Source organism: Danio aesculapii, chromosome 20, assembly GCF_903798145.1.
Source record: "Danio aesculapii chromosome 20, fDanAes4.1, whole genome shotgun sequence".
Lineage (NCBI taxonomy): Eukaryota > Metazoa > Chordata > Actinopteri > Cypriniformes > Danionidae > Danio > Danio aesculapii.
The window spans coordinates 13,769,330-13,794,391 of NC_079454.1; the positions used below are offsets into that span (position 1 = coordinate 13,769,330).

The 25,062-nt window shown below is 36.1% G+C and overlaps 1 protein-coding gene across 4 annotated transcripts in view; it reads right to left on the bottom strand.

Moving 5' to 3' along the window:
• trappc8 (trafficking protein particle complex subunit 8) overlaps nucleotides 1–25,062 on the bottom strand; it is a 173,322-nt gene that overhangs the window by 16,637 nt on the left and 131,623 nt on the right. For all 4 annotated transcript variants that reach the window (XM_056480723.1, XM_056480722.1, XM_056480721.1 and 1 more), the window contains one exon: nucleotides 1,069–1,211. In XM_056480723.1, coding sequence (XP_056336698.1) covers nucleotides 1,069–1,211 — 143 coding nt within the window. The remainder of the gene's footprint in view (nucleotides 1–1,068; nucleotides 1,212–25,062) is intronic.

Here is a 25,062-nt window from a genome sequence, read left to right on the forward strand (position 1 = left end):
ATATATATATATATATATATATATATATATATATATATATATATATATACATATATATATATTTCCCTCCTCTTAGTTTGTCTTGCAGAGTGTGCAGTGTCTGTGCAAAGCATTTTACAATATTTTAACAAACAATTACTTTGCAATCTTAAATCCATATGCACTAAGTTGATTCGCTAAGATTTAAATGCAGTTCTATCCCCAAAACTAAAGTGTTAAATTGAATTAAAATAATTGTTTGAAGCTCAGGCAATGACAATTGTAAAGTTACTTAAATATTCTTACGTACTTACCTTTGTGAAAATGTCGAGAGCATAAACGGAGATATGCCAGCAAAAGATATATTTTGCGTCTCGGTGCAGCAGGCTAGGACACCCGATGCACCACTAAAGTCTGTCAATATCCTTCTTTCTAAGTGGAAAATTTAATATATCCATCGTTGTGATAATTTGTTTACCTTGTCGATTGCGTGATTCGCTGTTAACTTACAGCCCTTAACACAACAAGAACGTAACACTGTATTTACTCTGCGAAAGACGCTAAACCCATGCAACAGATCACGTTAACTCGGATACTCGGATCAATTACCTTGATTTGAAATAACAAACTTCTTGAGCTTATGATAATAACCTGCGCCAGATTATTTAAGTGCTTCTGACATCCTTTCAGAAAAAGTCAAACGTGAGAGTGACGCGAAAAAACAAAAGAGCAAATGATTCTTTCAGCAACCTAAAACATGAACAAACTGCCATAATTAACTACAATCATCACCTTTTGGACTATTATGAACTTGGAATGATGGAATAACTTTCTAACAAGAGGTCACTATTGGCACCCTTTTGGCAGTGGAAATGCTAGCCTGATAAAGGTATACAGTACTCTATCTTAAGAGGTACACATTTGTACTTTTTGGGTATAAACATTTACCTTTAAGAGCCTTTTACGAACAAAAATGTACACCTCAGTGACAGATTTTGTACCTCTATTTCTGAGAGTGCAGCTGGATTTCTGCTAACACTTTCATGTCTCTGTGAGCTTTTGAGGAGTGTTTGTTTGCACGAAATTTACCTCTTTTGTGGGAAGGGATGATCGTAAGACTCTGGGTAGTGGAGGCAGGTCTTTATGAGGTGGGAGAGCTGCTCCAGCGAGGGCTTGCTTACAGGAGGAGGAAGATCGGGCTTGAACTTCAGTAGAACCATTTCTTGAGTTTCCTAATTAGAAAGATAAATAGAAAGAGCACAAGTTTTACTCAGTCTGAAAGCCTCGGGGAAACATTGGAGGAAATTGCTTTGTTAACGAAAGCTGTTCAGAGGGTTTAAAGTGCGTACGTGGCTGAGAGAGGGGAATGAGGTGGAGGAGACTAAATGAACGGAGAAGGGAGAAAAGCACAAGCTCACGTGAATGTGTTTCTATAAAAAGACTAGAGATCAACATGTGTGACGTTATTCCCTCACGTGAGGGACTTCTTCTGCCATGAATGAGTGTTGCTAGGCAACGGCGTGCAGAGATTTCAAGTTGGATGGAATCAGGCCCAACAGCAGGAGGAAAGCAGAGGGGGAAAAATGAATGAGCAAAGGAACAACTCAAAGAATCAGTGAATGAAAGAGGAGTTGAAAGAGAGAAGGAATGTTTGGAAACTGAAATAAACTGTTTTCAACTTTAAAGCAATTTGTTTCGAGATTATTAATATTAAACACAATTTTCAATAATACATATAAACTTATCTAGACCTAAACTAAGAAGAAGCAGAACATTTTTTATTTCAAAACATTGGGTAACACTTTAGTTTAGATCACAAGTCATGGTATTAACAAACCATTAACTAACACTACTAGATTATTAAACTACTAAATAGCTGTTTATTAATAGTTAGTAAAGTAGAAGTTGGGTTTAGGTTTTGCACCGGATTAGGCATGCAGAATACTTTATAATGAACAGTTAATATCTTAATAATAGGCAGGTAATAAGCCAGAATGAATTGTGACCTAAACTAAAGTGTTAACAAACATGGTTAAATTTATAATATAAACGATATAACTATATAAACTGTCAGATCCTTTAGAAAGCAGCCTAATATGAAGATTTGCAGCTCAAGAAATGATCAATAAAAAAAAAACTTAAATGTGTCAAAATGAATGCTTAAAGTGTTAGTACATTTGACTGTTACAAAATAAAATTGCATTTCAAACATTTTGCAAAGCAATCCAATGATAATTGCACTGAAGGAAGTTGAAAATCTTTTGAAACCTTAATGAACTTTAATGTCTTTTTAGTGACTTTGGATCAGTAAAATGTAACCTTTTTATTTATTTCGAAGACCAATCTTACTGATCATAAACCTTAAAAGAGTACTGTAAATATGGAATGACACAAAGGTTAGTCAATTAAGTCAAGGGGCCCTATTATACACCCGGCACAATAAGGTGCAAGACGTTTATGGCGTGATTTGTTACTATTTTCAGACCAGCGCAACACTAATTTTCACAATTTGCGCCATGTTGTTTAAATAGCAAATCCATTTGCACCGCTTTGTGGACTCATGGGTGTGCAAGTTTATAAAGGAGGTGTGTTAAGGTGCATTGTTGGCACATTGCTATTTTGAGGAACTAAAATAGACTGCACATTAGACCATCTGAAATCTGGTCTAAAGCTCAGCGCAGAGCATGTTAGTTGTGCGCCTTAAACGCAAACACATTGCTTAAAGGACATTTATGATGAAAATCATCTTTTTTAAGCTGTTTGGACAGAACTAAGTGTAGGTATAGTGTATCCACAGTCATATTGGGGTGATATAAAGATCAGTTGCTTTTTTTTAAATTTCCTGATGTTAAAATAGGATCCAAATCCCTCCCATTTTGAGGCCGACCGCAATTTGACATAGGAGTGCGGTTTCTCTGCCCTCCTATTTAGTTTACAGCTTAGTTTTAACATGTCTCCGTAGTAACGTGAATAATCATATCAACAAGACAGGATGTGCGCAAAGCAACCGGGATTAAAAGGTCTGTTCAGTTTGCTAAGATCATCATCAAATCATCAAATGTGATCAAGAATGAGTTTTACAAGTCTAAGACATTTTAAAACAGTGCATGTGTGTAATGAATTACAGCGATTTACTTCAGCTTTACTTTATCACCACAGCCACGTGTCAGTACAATTATAAAAGAAGACGCTTTAATCCCGTGGAATCCTTGTGGACGTTAAATCAGGTTTATTTTATACATTAACATAACGCATGTCTATACAGGAGTGGATATTAACCTGTATCCTGTCACATTTGTCGTGCAAAAACTGCAAAGCTAAACGCGTGCACTGTCTGTGTGTGTGTCCGCTGTGTGTGTGCACGTGAACTTTGTAACGACATTGTGTGTGACTCATTGTTGCAACTCCACAACAAACATATCAAATAATAATGGCTATGACAGGCACTTGGGAACGGTGGGCGGGGAGGACAAGCATTAAAGGCACAGTTCACAAAAACCGCTACCTGATGCTCAGAGCTATAAAATACAAACTTCTGAAAAGTATAATAAATAATCTGATGGGTGTTTTGAGCTGAAACTTTGCAGACACATTCTGGAGAAACAAAAGACTTATATTCAATCTGGAAAAAGGGGTAAACTAGGTGCCCTTAAATACAGACAGAATGTAGAGCAATACACAAATATCTTTACAAATAAAATAAAATGTTACAAACATTATTATTTTCTACATAAATATAAAAACCTCCATACCTTCATGTTGAGGGTGGGGGGGCTTTTTTCAGTTTATTCATAGCAGTTTGCATTTGTATAATGTTATTATTATTAGCAGTATTATTTATTATATGTATTTTTATTTGCTTTAATAAAAACAAGCTTAGATTGTCGGGTTTTAGAGACGTATGTGTCACCATATGGAGACGTGTGTTTGGATATAACTCAGTTTTTTTTCCACCACACTTTTGTTTATTTATTCATTTGCTGGAAATAAGAACTGAATTTAGAAAGTTTTGAAACAAATCTTTGCGCTTAACAAACAAAATTAAATATGTAGGCTAATAAATGTCTTGGGTGGAGTGTGTACAACACTGTTTTCTTGTCCATGAACGTAAAGGAGTAAAGTAAAGAGAAAGAGGCTGAATGGAGAAGGCTCATTCTTTATCCCAGCTGCAGATAGTCTGTTTAACTGCTTTCTTGCTAGTGAAGCACTCAGTTTTTCCCACTTACAAAGTATGCCATGTAAATAGCAAATGTGCCATGGCGTAACGCAACTGTCTCTTAAAGGGAACAGGAGATGAAACTCTGTTATTCACAAAACACACCCAAAACTCATTAACAGAATAAGCACAGCCCTGTTAGACCATGTGCTGTGGCGCAAAACGTATTTTTCCATCCTTAAAATAGCAAAAGTGTATTCGGACACACCCTTAATGCTTTTGCGCCATGCACTTTAGACTTTGCGCCTAGATCATTAATATAGAGCCCAATATTAATTTCTTGATAAATTACTGTTTTCATCAACTACACTACATTACATTACATTCACGTGTGGACACACACACGCTTAAAAGTGTAGTCATCAAATCAGCTGAGAGCTGTCACTTTGTACAAAACACCCACACAGAAGTCTCTGATTCCTTCACCTTGCTAATACTATATATTAAATCCTTGTGAAACACACACACACACACACACACACACACACACACACACACACACACACACACACACACACCTACGCACTCAGTCTGGCTTTTTCTGCATCTTATTTTTCACCATAACACTGCTACAATTGACAAGATTAACTGCAGTAAACAAATTAATAGTCTGCTTATTCGTCGACAGACTTAAAAAGAGGAATCTCTAGTCTGGAAATGAATCAGGAAAATCTGAACGAAGACACACTCTGAAGGTCAGAGCTTGTCTCTCTGTGCCGTCTGCCTCTCTGGCCATTTAAAGCACCTTAGGATGCATCCATCTTCATAAAGAGCAGGACTCACTTATAATGCTTGCAAAGTCACTTTCCTCTTGCACTCCATCTCAGAAAGAGAAAATAGAAAGTCAAATTATGAGAGCCAGTGCAGAACACTTGTTTTTGAGTTCTGCACAAACACAATCTCTTGTCATGGTGTAGGGTTTTTAAAATGTTAATGCAACATATCGAGAAGCGTCATAATTTAATGTGCAGTACAACCATCTAAATAAAAACCATCAAGGGCAGACAACTCTCAAGGTAGCTGACGGTCTTTAATGTCAGAAAAGGAAAAGAAAGTTCGGGGTGTGAGATGCTGGCAAAAAGAAAATATGATGAATCAGCCAAAAATGTCCATTTGTGATTTGCTCTTGAGTTTGGTTAGAGACACATTCTAGTGAACCGCTCTGTGCACATCCCTACTTAGGGTCACTATTATTCGATTAATCGAACGCATCAGCGACGATCGAGCATGAAAACGATGATCGATTGGCTCTATAATTAAATTCCTTTTATTCTTTCTGATTGGTTGTGCTGGTTTTTGGGCGGTAGTTTGATATTTGATTGGTAATGGCTGCAGGGAGTTGCGGTCTAGGGGCGAGACCTGAGCGCAGATCCATTGGGGGTCACACGCCAGAAGCGCCGTGTTGCGCCACGGCCCACGCAGCGTCATGCTTCTATCAGGGTACACAGCGGTGCCCAACCACGACGGACACTTCATATTTCTGCCGCGCCACAGAGCGCCATCTGAATAGTATCATTTTAAATACCATGCGAATGTGCTCGTCTGGTGTGTGATACTTTCAGCTGTCATGTGCGCGCCATGTCTCGACACTCTTTTCGGCGAAGACTAAGGTATGAGTGATGTTTCACCAGATGACATCAAAATCGAAAGCTACTTCAGGGAGCCATGCATCTCTCTAAACCCGAATCCTTTATTGTGGTGCAAAGTAAATGAGTCTCGATTTGCAAGGCTAAGCACCCTTGCCCAGTGGTAACTGGCTGTTCCTGCAGCTTCTGTGCCTGCTGAGCGCTTTTTTTCCACCGCCGGTCTAATTGTAAATAGACTTCGCACTCAGCTTTCATCAGAGCATGTAGACCGACTGATCTTTTTGAATATAAATATGTAGTCCTTCCTTATGTTAAGTTTTATTAGCCATGCATTGTAAAATATTCAGGCTGTTTTTGTTTTAAGCAGCATAGTTAAATTAGGCCGGCTTTAATTTATTTACCTCCACCGACTGATTATTTTGAAAGAAATGTTATTTTACCTAATCTTTAAGTTTTATAGATGTGGTAAAAAATATTCAGGCTATTTTTATTTTAGGTTTACGCAGCCAAATTATGCAAGCATCTAATTTTCTACCATCTAACAGTCGTTTGGTGAAGTTTTGTTGAAACTTATTTTTGCACACCTTTTACATAAAAAAAAAAAACAAAGCAAAAAAAAAACATTTTTATCCACATCTGCTGATGTTGCTGAAGTAAAATATTGTTTTGGTATACATGTCAGTTGAATAAAATAATTGAAATGCAGAGTATCATGTGCGTTTTTATTGTTGTCTACAATACAGAAAAAGGTAGTTTATATTTTTAAAAAGGATCCTAAATATTTATAGAAATAAGAAGACACATATTGAAAAGGATACTGTAAAATAACTTTGGTTTCTTTTTTTTCTGCGGCGCCCTGTAACGGGAGAACCGAATCCACTACTTTCTGGTTGGCATGTAGTTCAAGCTCACATGCATTTTGTGTAGATAATCACAATTTGTAATATAACATTTTCATATTGTGTCTCGGCTTTATAATTAATTTTATTTACAATGAGTCATGTAGAAAACCTACATGCCTCACGTCAGTGGCAGTTCTAGTTCAAATGGCACCCTGGGCGAACCACCTGCTTTTAGAAATGTACTTAGAAATAAATAATAATATTAATATTATGCAATTATTATTCTAAATATATAATAACAGAAATCAATCCTACATGTAGCCTAACTGTAAAAAAATGTAAAGACACAACTTGAGTGATATGCTAAGATCTCTTAAGAAATCTTTTGCTTGAATATTAAAGACAATTCTATAGAATACAAAAAATATATTTTATGTAATTATCTGTTGTCTTAGACTCGACTCATGGCTGAGAATTAATGTTATTAAGTTTTACCTCCCTGATCCATCATCTCTCCTTTCAGCTTAGCCATTCATTCCACAAACACTGATGCTTTAGAACATTCATTAAGAGCAATAAGTAATCCACATGAATCAGTTAAATCCAAGTCTTCTAAAGAGACATGATCACTTTTTATATGATGAAAAGATTTAATTCAGGCTTCTATTCAACATTCAACATTGATTAGCAGATGTACTGTACATAGAACAAATGAAATACGGTAAACAGAGGCTAAACTGTACTTGCTTGGTGCACAAAAATAAATTTGATATGCTTCAGTAGAAAATTAATTTATTTCCTTAATTCACATGGATTACCTATCTATAAGCATCAAGGTTTTGGTGGAATGAACATTAAAGAAGATTTTTAGCTGTATAAGTGGTTCTTGGTTATGCCTGTAAAGGCAGTCAACGGTTACAGTTTTTAAATGATTATTATTAAAAATAAACACATACAAGCAAGTACAAACCAAAAGACATGGTTCCTGGCAACACTGATGTCCTGTGAATGAAACAATCCGTCTCTATGGACCTTATTCTCCGCGTACGAGCGGGCACAGCCATTTGAATCTTTTTGTTTTAAGACTTCCAGGTCCCATTCACTTACATTAAAAAGTGAATCACTTGACATTAAAAACAACAAACTGATGTTTTCTTATTATGTTATTCTGCTTTGTCTGTATAGTCATGAACATTTGTAGAGCGAGTAATTTGACCGCTTTCTGCCATTTATTATTTCTAGTCATTTCTCTCATTGGCTACTGAATCAGAAGTTCTTAAACAAGCGCACTTCCACATTGAAGATTAAGGTCAATTGGAACTTGAACATTATACAATATTATTAGTTTTCATATTCCAGTTTTCATTTAAACAGTGCAAAGTTTTCAGTCGCTTGATGGCGTATGCATGAGCGGGCACTTGGGTCAGAGTTCTTTTATTAGAAATGAGTCATGCCTAAATAATTTATAGCAGTTGCTGCTAAAGGTGTGAACTTACACTCCTCTCTCTGTTAGATTAGATTACACTTATCTCATCATTAATTCAGTTTAATTTGATATCACTATGCACTGTGTCCTCAATTTTCACTTTTACTTAACATGTATAGAATTTTGGCATTAAATACAAGCAGTCTGTTATACTGGACGTTTAAGTTTTCCTGCTCAAAGGAAACACACTTCTTAAATGTCTCAAACATTAATAAAGCAATAACGATTTGTTCATCATTGTGTTCCACTGCTTAGTGAGTGGTAGAGTTGGAGCTTTTTTACAGTGATACAGGAAATCTTGATACCGTACCTTCAGTGTCACTGTTTAAAAAAAACTCAAAAGAAGTGAAATGTTGCCAGATGTACACTACCTGACAAAAGTCGTCACCTATTCAAGTTTTAGGAGCAACAAATAATAACTTGACTTCTAGTTGATCATTTGGTATTAGACATGGCTTATATGAAAGGCAAAGGCCTCTAGATTACGCTTATTTTACAAAAAAAAAATATGATCATGCCTTGATTTTTAATTAAATAATTGCTTAGACAAAAGTCTTGTCACTTAACAGAAATAACAAACAATATACAATATAAAATCTTGGTGCAGTGGAAAAAGAATTAATATTGTGTATGAGCTTGTAGGACTGCATCCATACATCTCTGCAATGACTCAAATAACTTATTAATAAAGTCATCTGGAATGGCAAGGAAAGCGTTCTTGCAGGACTCCAAGAGTTCATCAAGATTCTTTGGATTCATCTTCGACTCAGCCTCAATCTTACCTCAGACATGCTCAATAATGTTCATGTCTGGTGACTGGGCTGGCCAATCCTGGAGAACCTTGACCTTCTTTGCTTTCAGTAACTTTGATGTGGAGGCTGAAGTATGAGAAGGGGCACTATCCTGCTGAATTTGCCCTCTCCTGTGGCTTGTAATGTAATGGGCAGCACAAATGTCTTGATACCTCAGGCTGTTGATGTTGCCATCCACTCTGCAGAACTCTTACACGCCCCTAAACTGAATGTAACCCCAAACCATGTTTTTTATCTTCACCAAACTTGACTGATTTCTGTGAGAATATTGGGTCTATGCGGTTTCCAATGAGTCTTCTGCAGTTTTTGTGATGATTGGGATGCAGTTCAACAGATGATTCATCTGAAAAATCTACCTTCTGCCACTTTTACAAACGATCAACTAGAAGTCAAGTTATTATTTGTTGCTCTTACAACTGGGATGGATGACAAGCTTTTGTCAGGTAGTGTACCTTAGGCTGTTAAAAGAGATTTTTAGAGAATTACTTGTGGATGCATCTTAACTTCCTCACTGAAAAATGCTTCTTGTATAGGCATCTCTCCTTCACCATACACTCTCAGAAATAAAGGCACGCGATCTGTCACTGAGGTGGTACCTTTTCAAAAGATACAAATTTGTAGCTAAAAGGTCCATATTAATACCTCGAGGGTACATATTAGTACCTAAAAAGTACAAAAGTGTTCCTCTTAAAATTTTTAGGTACTAATATATACTTTTGAGGTACCAATATGGACCCTTCAAGTACAAATGTGTACCTTTTGAAAAGTATTACCCCAGTGACAGTGTAGTATGCTACTGTGAAAAATTCTGTCAGAAAACAATCAGCACATCAAAACGGATTATTGTCTGTTTGCAAATCATTTGACTGAATCGTTCACATCTGCACCACAATGCACAGTTGTACTGTTCAGTTTTGAAACCACTAGTTTCCGCATCTTTGGCAATCACAGGTAAGAACCATTTTGCCAAAAACTCATGTTCTCTTGTCGTGTGTGCTTGCTCATACATCAAGTGTACAGAAGCTTGCACTCACCACACTGTTTGCCCAGGATGTTTATTAAAGCTAATAAAGAATGTTGTTTCTTGCACTGATCAATTGTTTGGCTTTAGAAGACCTCAGTGCATCATAAGGTGCCACAGGGATTGATTTGGACTTGTTTGTGTGTGTTTATTTTTCCATCTTAAAATTGTGTGACCATTGACTTTGCATTATGGGCAACACAGTGGCGCAGTAGGTAGTGCTGTTGCCTCACAGCAAGAAGGTCGCTGGTTCGAGCCTCGGCTGGGTTAGTTGACGTTTCTGTGTGAAGTTTGCATGCTCTCCCTGTCTTTGCGTTTCCTCCTGGTGCTCCGGTTTCCCCCAGAGTCCAAAGACATAAGCAAAGTTAAAGCAACATTGTCCGCAGTGTATGAGTATGAGTGAGTGTGTGTGAATGTTTCCTAGAGATGGGTTGCGGCTGGAAGAGCATCCGCTGCGTAAAACGTGCTGGATAAGTTGGCGGTTCATTCCGCTGTGGTGACCCCGGATTAATACAGGGACTAAGCCGAAAAGAAAATGAATGAATGAATGAATGACTTTGCATTATTATAAATTACCAGGGACCACAGATTCCGCTCAAAATCGTGTGTGATAAAAAAAAATGTTCCTCAGTAGGTATATTGAGAATTTGTAGAACACAATTAAATTCAAATCATGTTTATTTCTATAGTCCTTTTACAATGTAGATTGTGTAAAAGCAGCTTAACATAGAAGTTCTTGTGAATTGTCATTGCAGTTTTCAGAGTTGAAGTTCAGTTTAGTTCAGTGTGGTTTAAATTTCACTGCTGAAAGTTCAAACACTGAAGAGCAAATCCATCGATGCACAGCTCCACAAGTCCCGAACCAAGAAAGCCAGTGGTGACAACAATTAATTCAGGGTATATGCAGGAATCCTAAAGGTAATTTTGATATCATTTTAAGATGTTTTAAAGACCTTCTCAGAAAATTATAAGACCTTATCGCCACTTCAAGTTCTAATCAGTATCAAACCTTTTAACAGTTGTTAATAAACAGTTGTAGTGAAATAAATCAATGGAGCACAATCATGCAACAGAACTCAGAGAAGCTAGAAAGAAAAAAAAGCTTGAAAGGATAAATTTTGCGGTTGTTTTCAGCGACAAGCTTCAGCCACTGTTTAAACTCGTCTCTCTCCAACTATGAGTATGCAAACTTACATTTTCGCATTTTGCCATCTGTTTAAATCTGTTTGCCATCAATTAAAACTTTTTTATACCTTTTAAGGGCCTTATTTTTTTGTCCAGCAATGGAAGAAATCCTACACAAATCTTGACAAAAGTCTTTTTTTAATTTGGTAGATCAATGGAAAATAAACAACTCCGTAGTCTCCGTGAATGTAGTGTAATAGTTTTTGGCCTATACAACAACTGTACAGGCCTCCAATAACTAACTAACACACACTCACACACACTCTCACACACACACTTACACACACAGATAAGCTTCAAGGTCTGTCACCTCCATTTTATCTATCCACCAAAGAAACCTTCCAACCTTTTTCCTTTCCTAATGATAAAAAAAACTGTGCATTTTCCCCTCACAACAAGGTCAGGAGAAAGAAATTATTATTTTTTTCTTACATTCTCTTAAAGTGCCTTTACACCATCCATGCTTGTACAAAAGCATCAAGGCCCTGACAAACCCAGTCACTTAAACACAACTTACAGCAAGAGTGTCAACAAATGCCCCAACGAGAGTCCAATGCTTCAGCCATACCGACAGACGAACGCAGCCCTGAATTAAAAGCTCTCTGGCCTCTTTATGATGTGACAATGTGATCATTGGCTGACTTAATCAGAAAGACAAGCTTAAAAAGCGTGCCTTAAGCAGGCACTTGAGTGCTTTAGTTCAGTACTCAAGTGTGTTATCAATGCTTGAATTAATTGAATTCTGCCAGAGCCAGTCGGTGATGAATCAATTCAGTACAATTAATTTCCAGCACTACATTATGAGAGAGATAGACAGTAGAAGAACGAACTGGACTTCTGCGAGTTCAGTAAGACACATTTCTTGCGGTGTCAAATGACATACATCAAAATTAAAGACCAAAAATTAAACCACAAGGTCATTTTTGACTGACATTTGCCTTCCAAGGTTAATGCTTCTATGTAGTAAGAATCTGTAAAGTACATCTTTACGCAGGCAAGCTTTGTGATAAGAAAAAAAAAAGGATGTCTTGAATGTCATTTCTGAGAGTACCGAGGACATTTTGGATTGTCGAGGAGGACACTTCAAAACAGACACAATTTGCTCATGTACATGCTTAACTGATTAATCATCTCAACAAGCCTTATCACAAGGACATTGATCTATCGCTCTACTGTTTCTTTATAGTGGCTGAATTTCTGAACAATCACAGAGAGTGAACAGCTTAAGAGAATCATTATGAGATCTTATGTGTAGTACCTCTTTCTGTGACAGCGAGCAGGCTTCTTTTCCAATCGTTTGCAGTGCAACATGAAGCTGTCCCTCTAAAATGAGCTGTTTGTTGTCCTCCACAACATATGCCTGCAATAACAAAACATATGATTAATACAATAATATTTGACCTTGTATTGTGAATCACAAGTTCTATGAGATGAAGGTGCAGATTTTGGATAAGCAATAATAAACATTGATATAAATATACATATATATACACATATACATACATACATATGTATATATTTATATACACATACATATATATATACATACATACATGCATACATACATACATACATACATACATACATACATACATACATACATACATACATACATACATACATACATACATATATATATATATATATATATATATATATACACACAAGACTTTTGTCTCAACAAAGTCAGACCTTACTGTCCTAATGAAATAATTAAAAATCAAGGCATGATCATATATTTTATTTTGGTAAAATAAGCGTATTCTAGAGGTCTTTGCTTTTCATATAAGCCACTTCTGATACCAAATGATCAACCAGAAGTCAACTTATTATTTGTTGTTCCTAAAACTTGGATAGGCGACAAGACTTTTATCAGGTAGTGTATACATCTCAATGTTATTCTCTTTAAAAATAACTTATTTACTAAAGGAACTCTGACAGTTCTAAAACATATTTAATAACATGTTAATATGCCATTTTGTAAATGGTAAAATACTTCTTTAAGTGGTCCATTCAAATCCACAGACTAAAATTAAACTAACTAACAAACAAATAAATAAAAGCATTCTCATCCCCTCTCATCCCTCAATGAAGAAATAATTTCTAACAGTCCTACTTTTTTTTAATACACACAATGGAGCCTACTGTAAATATTGTACTGAAGTTGCTAAAAGCTCTTTAAAAGACAATCTCTGCTAATCACTATAACGAAAACATTTAAACCCACAATCGTTTTATTGTACCTTCCAGAGGACGATGATGTCAAGCTCTACTTCGCTGCATTTTCGAACAATGCTTGTCACATCATCGTCAATCCCACTCTGTGGCGTGAGGCTCTGTCTCCTCATTTGACTAACACCGCCTGCAGACCCGACCCCTCTCCTGGGCTCAGAGGGCAAACCCTGACGGAAGAAAAAATCAGCACATGGAGTGGTGGAGCTGACGATCTACCAAAAGAGAAAAAAAAAATCAGGCTGAGTTCAGATGACGGTCACAATTTGTCTGTATTCATGCGCTACTATAGTATAAGCTTACTTGTTCACTGCCAAGGTTAAGGTCGGCAAATGTGTATTTTCCTGCTGCATCTGAGGTAGCTGAAACATTGAGAACAAACCAACTGCATGTTCAATTGTTGTTCAGTATGTTGTTAACTACAATTTGCTGCATTTTCAGTGGCACGAGAAGCAAAGTGGCTTCTCTGGATTTATTCAACAAGGCCTTGTCAACACCTGGCATTAAAATGGGTTTTCAGTAAAATTAATCACAAGTGGACAATGATAAGTAAAGGGGTGTGAAATGTTTTTAGTTGTTCATTTGCATTCGATTCGACTGTATAGCTCTTGTTGTGTGAACGTACAGTACATGTGGTTGGATGTGTTCAACAGCCACTAAACACCACCTTTTCTCCACACACTAAGCTCATTTATAAACAAAGTGAGATGCACTGTAGAAAAGCACTGGAGAGACAGATTTAAACATTTTGTTGTTGATAATCGTAGTAAAAAAAAGCAGAATGTTCGCTTACCAGCCGCGATATGTTTAATTTGTTTCTTTTTTCATAAATAAATACGTATTAGAGTACAAATAGAGCAGCATCCGTCACACAGGAGTTTTTCTTAAGGGTCTTTGTTAACGTTTGATTTAATGGGCAAAGTCTTTAAAATGCTTTAATATTATTTTATTTAAAACATCATTCATAAATGCAATTTAAGCCTCGAATACTTTGGATGATTGTTATTTTTGCATGATCAATTCCTGATTCGTTGTGTAAAGATTTTATTCACATTTTTTGGAGAAGATTAAAATTCAAAGACTTAATATTCATCTAAAATATTTGTTAAATTATAATTATTTGTCCTAAAACCAAAAATGTATATACATGTAAAACTGTAAAACAGAATGAACGTGTGTATTAGATGTTGATGAGAAATTAAAGCGAAAATCATATATATATTTATTAGTCAATGCATAAAGTATAGGCCATTCATTGATCTGGGGGTGTAATACAGAAAGTTTCTTATTTAAGGTTTTAAACGGCACCTAGGTTACCCCTTTTTTCAGACTTAATATAAGCCTTTTGTGTCCCCAGAATGTGTCTGTAAAGTTTCAGCTCAAAACACCCATCAGATTATTTATTATAGCTTTCTGACGTTTCTGTTTTATAGCTCGTAACAGCTTGTTGCTGTTTTTTGTACTGGGCATTCAAGGCTAGTCCTCTCCGCCCACCGTTCCCACGTGCCTGTCAGTGTGCCTCAATTTCCTCCCTCAGACAACAGACAGACATAAACAAAAAAGATCTCAAGTAACGTTTGTGAGAAATACTATAGTAAGAACTTTATCAATGAGAATTTGATGCATTTGTTGTGGAGTTGCAACGATGAGTCAGACACCATGTCATTACAAAGTTTGCGTACACACACAGATACACACACAGACAGCACGCGCGTTTAGAGTTGCAATGTTTTTGCACGCAAATGTGACAGGATATAGGTTTATATCCACTGCTGTACGGATATCTGTTATGTTAATGTACAAAATAAACCTGATTTAATGTCCACAAACCGGGATTGAAGCATCTTCTTTTATAATTGTACTGATATGCGGCTTTGGTGATAAAGTAAAGCTGAAGTAAATCGCTGTAATTCATTACAAACATGCACTGTTTTAAAACTTTAACATGTAAAACTCACTTTTGATCACATTTGATGATGATTGATGATCCTAGCAAACTGAACAGATCTTTTATTTCCAGTTGCTTTGCGCACGACCTGTCTTGTTGATATGATTTTATGCATTACTACGGAGACACGTTAATACACAGCTGTCAATCAAATCAGTGGGCGGGGGACCACTCTCATACGTCAAGTTTTTTTTAAGGATCTGTAGTAAAGGTGCAGTAGGTGACTGTCTTCAGAAACATTTTTTGTTGTGCTGGTTGAAAGTCTTTTCACATCACAATAGTAATGAATCAAGTAAATGATCAAAATGTATTTATATGTATTTTTATATTCTGGGTAAGGCAAAAGACTAAAAAAACTTCATCCAATTAAAATTGGTCGGGCAGATAATTTCCATAATTCTGATAAGTAGCCCAAACTGCCTGTCAACAAATGTAGATTTGTACAACTGTGCACCCGTTCATGCAGACCTGCCGAAAACAAATGCTGAATCAAAACCGTTTAAAATCCTGAATCAATATTGGAGTTACTTTTGCACGCTGGAGGAAGGATGACACCATGGCTGAAATATTTCTTTTAGACACGTAATGTTATGTTTTAAAACTATTTTCGTCACGCAAAGCTGATGTAGATTGTGTTGTTTTACGAATGGGTTATATGCACAGAAATGTTGTTCAGCCACTGAAATACTTAGTTGAAAGATTGATGTGACTATTTCAGTTTCATAAGGGTCCTTTTACAGCATCGATAGTGTAGATTTTTAGTTAGTTTAACAACAAAACATAAGTAAATAGCTCTATTCCGCCTAGGCTGCTTTACTAAGGTATTTTGTATATTCACATTTTAAAAGTTTTTTTTTAAACAATGACAACCTGTGACGCGGTCCCTATATTGTTTACCATGCTACTATGAATATTCAGCCTGAAATAGCATGCAATTATGGCCTAGTAAGTTTAACTTTGCATGCCGCCGGCCAACCACTAAGCATACAGTAGTCGCTTTAGGACAATGTGTGTGAGAGAGTGGGATCAGCGATCCTTGCATGAAATATTGCAAATTATGACAAGTTTTGCTTGCAACACAACTAAAAATTTGTTAGATATAATACGATATTATGTTTGGAATGGTAAGTATCAGAGAAGTACTATAAAAGGTTTTTTAACTGGCAATGACATGATTAGTGGGTCTCTGTTATCTTAATGTGCGCGTTCATGATTTCAGGAGGTGTGGCTTTGGACAGAAGAGGAGAGGCTGTGTTTCAAAGATATTATGCAAAACAGTTAGCATTTTGCATCACCTACTGCACCTTTAAGATTCAAAGACTTAGTATTCTACTAAATTATTTGTTAAATTAATGTTAAAAACCAAATATATAAATATACATGTTAAATCTGTAAATCAGAATGAAGTGTGTATTCGGAATATGTCTATTCATATATGCCTACACAATGCCATTTCATATAGCCTTTTATAAAGCGTTCAATTGATATGGGGGCGTATTGGCAGAAAGTTTCTCATTTTAGGTTTAACATAGATATTATGCAGTACGTTAATGAGGACTGTTCACAAAATTGTGTTTAGGAAGCAAATCTCAACTTGGCTGGGATTCTTATACTATCTTACAAAAAAACTGTATCTTCCCTCTAGTTAGCAAATGTTCAAGTTTCATCAGTTCGACAATCCACTCTCAGGTCTGTTATCAGCAACCCGACAATATGTGTGCAGTTAAAAAGTACAAAATATAAGATTAAAAAAACGACAAATACTCCATATTGATCTCTGTAATACTGGTAGCAGTTTCTGTGCAAGGACAGTTGGTGGAGTTGGTCACTCTGGTCCCCTGGCTCTGCAATGGTTAGGGAATTCCAAATTGAACCAAAAAACAAATCATTACAATTGGCTTAAACTTGGCAATGAAAATTCGGGAAATACAACCAGCAGAACTTTAAAAAAAATATTGTGCCCCTGGTACTTATATAAAACAAAAATTCTGTTTGAAAATTGCTCTAGTTTTTGCAGTACCAGATTGAAGGGTTTATAGAAACTCAACACTCCCGCACAGACCCTCGCTCACAAGAAGTGGTTAAAAGCAGTCGAAAAGTAGACTTTGAAGAGAGTAATTTTTTGAAAGTAGACACCTATTTAAACACAAGGAGTTAATGCTTAGTGACTCCTTGTCTATCTTTATATAGTGTGAATAGGCCTAAATTTCTGCACTACCTTCTTACAGAGTAAAACAAAACGGTCACTTTTCTGTATGTACATCATTCGTCCTTCACCCAGCATTTTTTTTTTCAATAACTGCATCAAAATACATGCGTGGAAAACACAAGTTAGGGTTTGTGTACAGGTGCAAAAACTGAAGTCCCACCTTCCTCTGTTTTGCATCTGGAGGGCTTTGAAGCACAGTTTCCCCTCTCTCTGCTGGCCACTTAGTGTCTAAAAGCAGAAAAAGAAAAGGAAAAGACAGAAAGATGATGAGCATTTATCAATCACTTTTTAGAATGTCTCTCATTGGCCTCCCACATGAGAGGCCCTAATACACAAAACAGTTCAGATGTCAAGGGCAATTTATTACTCTTCCAAATGGGGTCAAGAATTTCAAAGTGCATTCATGAATACAGGGCACTTCAAAAGTTTTCCATCTTTCTTTAACTTCAAAGAAGAAGTTTTAATAGGCATTAGACTATTTGGAAGAACATTTTTTAAACATATCTTCATGTTCATGTCATTTAATAAAGCAACTGATATTTAGGTGGCATAAAGGTCACATATAAACAAGTTCTTTAAAATAAAAATTTTATCCATTGCTTGGGATAAAACATGAAATACGTGAACAGAGTTATACTGTATACAGTATCTAAACACCTAATCCCACACACAACATCTGAGAGAGGCGTTTAGATAAATATTTGTTAATATATGCTGCATGATTTCCACATAATAATGAAATAACTGCAACATGGAGAAAACAGCAGATGAGAGAGAATATGATCAGAGTTATATGGATAATTTTGCACAGGCTTAGGCACTTCAAGTCAATTCGTGCAATGTTACTTCATATCAAACTTTACAAAGCAAGAGAGCTTTTAATAACAATTACAGCTCGATTTCTACTTATAAAAGCAGCCCTCAGCTGCATTTATGTTGTACTCAAGTCTGACCTCAATTGGCTGAATAAAAGAAATGTTGACAACTACCTTTTCAACCATCATTGAGGTTGTTTCAAATAGTGTTTAAAAACCCAGAGTATTTTTTCCTTAAAAGTCTGCAAGCAGTTCAAACTCCTAAAACAAAGCCTGAAAAATCATTTTCATATCATAGAAAAAACTGTGCAGCGTTAAGTTTGAGAGCTACTGAAGAGTATTTTAAAGTGAATAATTTAGCTTTCTTCACACAAAGTTATTCAAGTGATTTGAGCAATGATGACATGCAGTATTATGTGTATTAGATCCTTTCTGTAACCTAACCCTCCTTAAAAGGGTCAAGCAAGCAATTCTGAGTAATTTTGATATACTCCAATTGCGTATGGTTATTGCTTGACATGAATAAATGCGGCCGGTCGTTGAACTCCCGTGAAAAAATCTGTTTATATCATATGTGTCAAAACAATCCAATCCTTCCTCCAATCTTCAAATGCTAATGTTCACCTTCATGCTCCATCAAGCAAACATCACAACAACGAGACAACTTTTCACCAGAAATGTTCATTTATTTTCATTTGATTTCTGGAGCTGGGTAGCGGGGGGGCGTAGTCTCAGGGAGACTCCAGACTCTACTCCGAGCTGCTCTCTGGTAACAGAGGCTCCTCACCAGTAGTCCATAAAGGTGCATAAGTGCCACGACTCATTTCGGGTCACTTGTATCAGAGATCTTATCCTTTTGGTCATGACCCAAGCTCATGACCATAGGTGAGAGTAGGAACGTAGATTGACCGGTAGACCCGAGAGCTTTGCCTTTCATCTCCTTCTTTACCACAACGGAGCGGTACAGTACATTGACCACATTACTGCTGCCACTGCAACAATCCGCCTGTCCAATCTTACGTTACATCCTTCCTCACTCATGAACAAACTGGTTTCCGGGTTTTATCCCATGGAACCTAAGGAGCAGTGTGGGACCATCCTCCTGCAGGCCCACCATCTGCAGGGGGGAAGCCGTAAGGGGCTGGAGCATTGTAAAAAACGGGTGGTGGTCGATGGTTGGACCACGACAGACTTGATCGTCAGGCACAGAACTGACTCAGATAAATCTTGCATGATTTACCATGCGACACCAGAGTCTCGTCACACCCCTTACCATAATGTGTGGTTTAAAGGGGTAGCTCACTCAAAAATGAAAATTAGATCAATTTCTCTCCCGTGTGTCCCGTTTAAAACCTCTGAGACCTTTGTTTGTCTTCAGAAGATCACAATGTGCTCCTTATACTGACACTAAGGAGAAGAAACTGTTGAATTTTTTGTGTGCATTGTTTTATATGCAGATTGATACTCAGATTGATGTTTTTTGGTACTTTTCTGGACTGTCAATTGAGGATTAGGAAGCTTCTCTGATTTATTTTTAAAAAATCTTAATTTGTTTTCTGAAGACAAACGAAGGTCTCAGTGGTTAGGAACAACAGGAGGGTCAGAAATTAATAACAGCATTTTCATTTTGGATGAACTAATCCTTTAAATAATATGAAGGTTAGTAAATGGTAACAAAATTTTCCATTTCATTGCAAAGCAAACAAGACTAAGCAGCCGTTGGAATAAACAGACTTTCAAATTAGTTATTAGTAATTCAAGCTCTATATCTTTCACATCTTAAAGCTATATACAGAAGTATTCCAGCACCAACAACAAGGCAGCATTCTTCATTTGTTTGTAGCTGTAGGTCCCTCCTCGATCACCTCCTCAAATTAAAGTCATTCTGTTCCTTCAATTAAAATCATCATTTAAGAGAGCAATCCCAAAGGCTATGCAGCACAAACATAAAGCTAACAATAGAAGCTGCTTTGCACAATTACACACTTAACAACAGCAACATCGATATAGTCTTGTTGTGTTGCACACATTGCTTGAAGCCGTAACTCTTATCCACATATATTCACATTAATAAATTTATTATTTACCCATCTACAGCTGACACTAACCAATTGAATGCATGCAATGAGAGTCATTTACAATTTAGTAAGCCAACCGAAATGCATGCGACAGCATGTTTCACACACTCAGCACAATTTGAAAGTGACCTAATTTCATCTCAGTATTTGAGAGCTGCAGCATCACTGTCTGCGGGGGGGGGGGGGGGTTTAGAGCACACGTTTCTCGCTCTTCGTGTATCAGCAGACGCGTCCCGATGACATCGACACAAATGCAATGTGAACCCACTTTCAATAGGCCATTTAAGGGCTGCGGTCATGATTGTATCATCGTGTCTGTTCCCACTCCCAGCTCCTTTTGATACTCTTTTTGCCCTTGCTGACATCCAATCAAGTTCCTCTCCATTAATATTACCGGTGCTGGCAGTAACGCATGGATTGAAGTAAGCAGATCACTCTTTGCACTAGCCTGTATGCTTTGAAGGGACTAAATGTGATGTTTAATTGTGTAATAGATGTGATGTTGATGGCAGATTAACGCAAATATGGCGATTCATCTGTGAGAGACGTCCGTCTTGGAAAATAGAATTCCCCATAAAGAAGATGCAACAAAAATGAGGGCTGTCTGCGTGTCTTTAACATTATTGAATTCATTTAAATATTTAAATGGTCAGAAAAAGACAATCTGCATCCGTGTTGGGTAAGTTACTTCGAAAAAGTAATCAATTACAAATTACATCATTGCCATTGTATTTAAATTACTTTAATAATGACTCCGTCTGAAAGTAACTTAGTTATTCATTAGGTATTGAATTACTTGACTAAATATAAAACCAAAAATCATATCAATCTCAAAGCATAGATGATGGAACATTAATTGTAAACAACATATGCATCAAAAAAACTAAATGTTTCAAATGAATGCCACCATATTTTATACATACCATTTACTGACATAAATTTCTAGAACATGTTGTTTCTTTAGCATGTTCGAAAGTCAGACCAAAAAAAAAACCTTTATTTTAAAAAATGTAGTGAAGTCATTTTGAAAGATATCTAAATTAATGCACACACACACTTTCTTTGCTTTTCTGAATTTACACTGACAAAAGTCTTGTCGTTGATCTCAGTTCTAAGAGCAACAAATAATAACTTGACTTCTAGTTGATCGTTTGGAAAGAGTGGCAGAAGGTAGATTCAGATGAATCATCTGTTGAAAACTGCATCCAATCATCACACATACTGCAGAAGACCTATTGAACCCTCATGGACCCAAGATTCTCAAAGAAATCAGTCAAGTTTGGTGATAGAAAAGTCACAGTTTGGGGTTACATACAGTATGGGGGCGTGTGAGAGATCTGCAGAGTGGATGGCAACATTAACAGCCTGAGGTATCAAGACTTTTGTGCAGCCCATTACATTACAAACCACAGGAGGAGGGGCAAATTCTTTAGGCAGGATAAGCGCTCCTCATACTTCAGAGCCTCCACATCAAAGTTCCTGAAAGCACAGGATTGACCAGCCCAGTCACCATACATGAACATTATTGAGCATGTCTGAGGTAAGATGAAGGAGGAGGCATTGAAAATGAACTCTGGGAGGTCCTGCAAGAAACGCTTTCCTTGCCATTCCAGATGACTTTATCATAAGTTATTTGAGGCCATTGCAGAGATGTAGGGATGCAGTCCTACAACTCATGGGAGTCATTCACAATATTATTCTTTTTCCACTGCAACCATGTCTCATATTCTATACTGTACATTATTTCTGTTAAGTGACAAGACTTTGTCTAATCAAAGTCAGAACGTGACTGTCCTAATGAAATAATTAAAAATCAAGTGCATGATCATATTTATTTTGGGTAAAATAAGCGTATTCTAGAGGCCTTTGCTTTCATATAAGCCATTTCTGATACCAAATGAGCAACTAGAAGTCAACTTGTTGTTCCTAAATCTTGGAAAAGGTGACAAGACTTTTGTCAGTTACTGTATAACCTTAGACTAGTGTATTGTAGTAAACTAATTTTTCAATTTTCTTTCACATATTTGTAAAGGCATATGTATTGTCTTGTTAAAAAATAAGCTGTCTTTTTTTAGTTAAAAAAATAGACTTAATTACTTACTTACTGAAATAAAATTATTTATTATCAGGTTTTCTGAAATTAATTTGTATAGAACTGTTGAATTTATATACAGGCATTGAAGGCAAGTATAATACAAGTACCTTAAATAAACTACCTAAAAAGTAATTCCTTTAATTTTTCATCAGAAAAGTAATTTAATTAAATTGAATTACTTTGTAACAAATGTACACCAAACACTGATCTGCATATAGTGTAAAGAAGAAATTTTAAAGTTATTTTTAATTGATTAAAAAATCATTAAGGAGTAAAAATGTTCCACAACATACAGTACAACACTTAAAAACGGATAGTTTCCCTCCTCAATAAATGTATATAATAAAACAAAGTAATTAAAAATATAGTTTATTTTCATTTAATCTAGTAATTTAATGGATGACAAGCCGTCCAGATCCTTATGAAAAAATATCTACATGACGCAATCAGATACACAGCGACAGACACACATACACACAAGCACCACTATTATCACAGCCAGCACCTGCATGAAGCCTCTGTATTTATAGAAACCATAAAAAACTTGTTAAGCACAACGGAGAACAATCAAAATATTTATTATCCTCAGCTCAAGCCAAGAGCAAAGGAAGGAAGAGCAAAAACATTAATTATTGAAAGGATCAGCATTGACCAAAGGCCATTACTAGTGTGAATACATTGTGATATCCTACTGAGTTGAATATTAAGAGAAAAAAACTCCATCACACCTTATATAGGGATCAATGGATTCACATGCTATTCTGTAAAGTCCACTTTCCTGCTAAAAAGTTTGATGTATGGCTAGATTTAGAATTATGTGGTTTACAGAGACTAAGATTTTAGGGAAAAGGCTGTGGGGTACATTTAACAGTGTAATTACGAATGTTAATTAATAACATTATTACAGTCATGTTATTTAATGTAATGCGATGTACCAACATGTACACTCAAATAAGCAAAATATACAAGCTGTTGTAGCAAAACCTTTGACTACATTTTAGTTATAGGGGTGCAGTTTGCTGCAAAATGTAAATACCATTAATTACATACTTCAGGGTACCCCGGGATCCTCCAATTGCAACTCAAGGCTTATTAAGACCGTTTTGAAAAGCATTTCAAATGAAATTCAATGCCAACTTCGTACCCCATTCCAACAAAAGCATGAGGGGAAAAATGTCAAATCTGTAAAATTTTGAACCCTATAAAATAATTATGTACAAGTGAGCTACTTGAATTAAATAAAACTTTTTATTTCAATTATCAGTAATATTTAATACATACGCAACAGCATTGTCGTCCACCCAGTAGCGAATATGAAGGTCCAACTGCTTACTTTGTCATCTTATTGAGACTCTCGTCAAACATGACCACAAACCCGTTGGCCTTATTGACCTGGTCAGTCAGTTCTTTAGTAATAAAAGGAGCCAATCCGAATTTAGTAATAGGCATTTAATACTGAACCCCAGGTAGCCCCAGGAGAAATGAAAATGTCTGCTAAAAGACAAAAAGCATGTTAGCAGAGCGTACTGGAGAAGTCCTAACCTCGTCCTCATCCACAGGGTTGATGCACTTGTGCAGCCTCCACTGCCGACTGCTGCTAGACACCTGGACTATGTGGAACTCACGAACACCTGCTTCACTCTGAAGAAGAGAGAAAATTTAAATCAATCTCCACAGAAATCTTAGAGGTATGATTGCCTGGGACAAAGTCTAAGAAGCCAAGCCAACTTAATACGGCAATTTATGTGATATAAAAGTGTGCTCTCTAGACAAAAAAAGGAGAAAAGCATATGGGCTTCTGCAGGTTTTCTGAAGGTAAATTTAGGACTTTAACACCAACTAAAGAAAAAAAGGGAGAAGGGGACAAAGAGAAAACAATGCAGCAATATGTTGAGAAATACAGTTGAAGTCAGAATTATTAGCCCCTCTGAATTATTAGCCCCCCTGTTTATTTTTTCCCCAATTTCTGTTTAACGGAGAACACATTTTCAACACATTTCTAAACATAATAGTTTTAATAACTCATATCTAATAATTGATTTATTTCATCTTTGCCATGATGACAGTAAATAATATTTTACTAGATATTTTTCAAGACACTTCTATACAGCTTAAAGTGACATTTATAGGCTTAACTAGGTTCATTAGGTTAACTAGGCAGGTTAGGGTAATTAGAAAAGTTATTGTATAATAATGGTTTGTTTTGTAGACTATCAAAAAAAATATAGCTTAAAGGGGCCAATAATTTTGACCTTAAAATTGTTCATAAATAATAAAAAACTGCTTTTATTCTAGCTGAAATAAAACAAAAGACTTTCCACAAGAAAAAAATATTATCAGACATACTGTGAAAATTTCCTTGCTCTGTTAAACATAATTTGGGAAATATAAAAAAAAAATAATAATAATAAATTCAAAGAGGGGCTAATAATTCTGACTTCAACTGCATGTATAATGTCTAGGGAGATGCACATAAAGAGTTGTATTTATACACGGTAAAAATCAAAAAAGTTAAAGTAACTTCATTACTTTAGTTACTCCGTTACTCCGTTTGAGGA